The sequence below is a fragment of the Palaemon carinicauda genome, unplaced genomic scaffold (genome assembly GCF_036898095.1).
Source record: "Palaemon carinicauda isolate YSFRI2023 unplaced genomic scaffold, ASM3689809v2 scaffold103, whole genome shotgun sequence".
Lineage (NCBI taxonomy): Eukaryota > Metazoa > Arthropoda > Malacostraca > Decapoda > Palaemonidae > Palaemon > Palaemon carinicauda.
Window position 1 is genome coordinate 257501 of NW_027168516.1, and position 2500 is coordinate 260000.

Here is a 2500-nt window from a genome sequence, read left to right on the forward strand (position 1 = left end):
AAAATCAATTTGGGAATCCTGCCCACCGCTTTTATACGTTGTAAGATTTTTTGGCTGTTTTTTTAAAGAAAGTGTTGATTACTGCCATATCAAATGCTACTCTGCAAAATCCATAACCCTTTCACCATCTTGATTCCGATCTCCCAAAGCCCATCCTCCATGTATTCTTTCCATGTCTTGACTATTTCTCTCTACAGGATCATTTAGGTCTCCTCCTATCATTAACAGGTCTTCATTTGGTATGCTAATCATTTCCTGATCCATCTGTCCCCCAAGAATTGTCTTTTTCCTCTTCTGGACAACCTGTCTCAGGTGCTTACACACTGAAAACATTTAGTATTTCTCCATCCCATTCTACTTTCATACGCATTATTCTATCATTTAGTCTTTTCCCCTCTAAAACACAACTCTTGAGCTTTCCAGTTAGTATAATTCCAACTCCATCCCTTCCTTGGCCTGTGCATCCACCAAAAAAAAAAATTTTTATACCATGCTCCAATCTCTTTGGCTTTATTTCCCTTTCCTCTTGTCTCCTGAACACACAAAATCTGTACTTTTCTCCTCTCCATCATATCGGCAACTTGGCTTCTATGTCCTGTCATGGTTCCAACGTTCAAGGTGCCAATTCTAATAGATTCTGGTACTCGATTCTTTAATTGCTGTCACCCACTATACAGTAGCCCTTGCCTATTTCTCGTAGATTTAGGGCGATGTATCTCCGCGTCGCCTAGGGGATACGCCCTGTCGGTCATCGGTTCATATATAACGGCTTTAATTTCCTGGGTTTTGACGGGGATTTTCATAGCTAAATGCCCTTCCTGATGCCAACCCACACTATTTATACGGGTGTAGGACTGGCACCTAGCAGGGAAGGCTTACCCGAAAAGTGGCTGTGTTATATCAATATATATCTACGTATATATATATATATATATATATATATATATATATATATATATATATATATATATATATATATAATATATATATATATATTATATATATATATATATATATTATATATATTAATAAATAAATATATATATATATATATATATATATATATATATATATATATATATATATATATATATATATATGCAAACATACATATGTATATATATATATATATATATATATATATATATATATATATATATATATATATATATATATATATATATATATATATATATCTATATACCAAGGCACTTCCCCCCACTTTTGGGGGGTAGCCGACACCAACAATGAAACAAAACAAAAAGGGGACCTCTACTCTCTATGTTCCTTCAGCCTAATCAGGGACCCAACCGAGTTCAGCTGGTACTGCTAGGGTGCCACAGCCCAACCTCCCACATTTCCACCACAGATGAAGCTTCATAATGCTGACTCCCCTAATGCTGCTACCTCCGCGGTCATCTAAGGCCCCGGAGGAAGCAGCAGGGCCTACTGGAACTGCATCACAATCGCTCGCCATTCAATCCTATTTCTAGCACGCTCTCTTGCCTCTCTCACATCTATCCTCCTATCACCCAGAGCTTTCTTCACATCATCCATCCACCCAAACCTTGGCCTTCCTCTTGTACTTCTCCCATCAACTCTTGCATTCATCACCTTCTTTAGCAGACAACCATTTTCCATTCTCTCAACATGGCCAAACCACCTCAACACATTCATATCCACTCTAGCCGCTAACTCATTTCTTACACCCGTTCTCTCCCTCACCACTTCGTTCCTAACCCTATCTACTCGAGATACACCAGCCATACTCCTCAGACACTTCATCTCAAACACATTCAATTTCTGTCTCTCCATCACTTTCATTCCCCACGACTCCGATCCATACATCACAGTTGGTACAATCACTTTCTCATATAGAACTCTCTTTACATTCATGCCCAACCCTCTATTTTTTACTACTCCCTTAACTGCCCCCAACACTTTGCAACCTTCATTCACTCTCTGACGTACATCTGCTTCCACTCCACCATTTGCTGCAACAATAGACCCCAAGTACTTAAACTGATCCACCTCCTCAAGTAACTCTCCATTCAACATGACATTCAACCTTGCACCACCTTCCCTTCTCGTACATCTCATAACCTTACTCTTACCCACATTAACTCTCAACTTCCTTCTCTCACACACCCTTCCAAATTCTGTCACTAGTCGGTCAAGCTTCTCTTCTGTGTCTGCTACCAGTACAGTATCATCCGCAAACAACAACTGATCTACCTCCCATTCATGGTCATTCTCGCCTACCAGTTTTAATCCTCGTCCAAGCACTCGAGCATTCACCTCTCTCACCACTCCATCAACATACAAGTTAAACAACCACGGCGACACCACACATCCCTGTCTCAGCCCCACTCTCACCGGAAACCAATCACTCACCTTCATTTCCTATTCTAACACATGCTTTACTACCTTTGTATAAACTTTTCACTGCTTGCAACAACCTTCCACCAACTCCATATAACCTCATCACATCCCACATTGC

The 2500-nt window shown here is 39.7% G+C and overlaps 1 protein-coding gene across 1 annotated transcript in view; it reads right to left on the minus strand.

The window, feature by feature from the left end:
• The window catches only part of LOC137635216 (uncharacterized), a 1052-nt gene extending 450 nt beyond the window's left edge, over nucleotides 1-602 (minus strand). The window contains exons 1-2 of the mRNA XM_068367676.1: nucleotides 555-602; nucleotides 1-54 (exon numbers count right to left, since the gene is read on the minus strand). The exon at nucleotides 1-54 is cut by the window's left edge and continues 450 nt beyond it. Of these exons, the coding sequence (XP_068223777.1) occupies nucleotides 1-54; nucleotides 555-602 (102 nt within the window). The remainder of the gene's footprint in view (nucleotides 55-554) is intronic.
• Nucleotides 603-2500: the final 1898 nt, after the last annotated feature.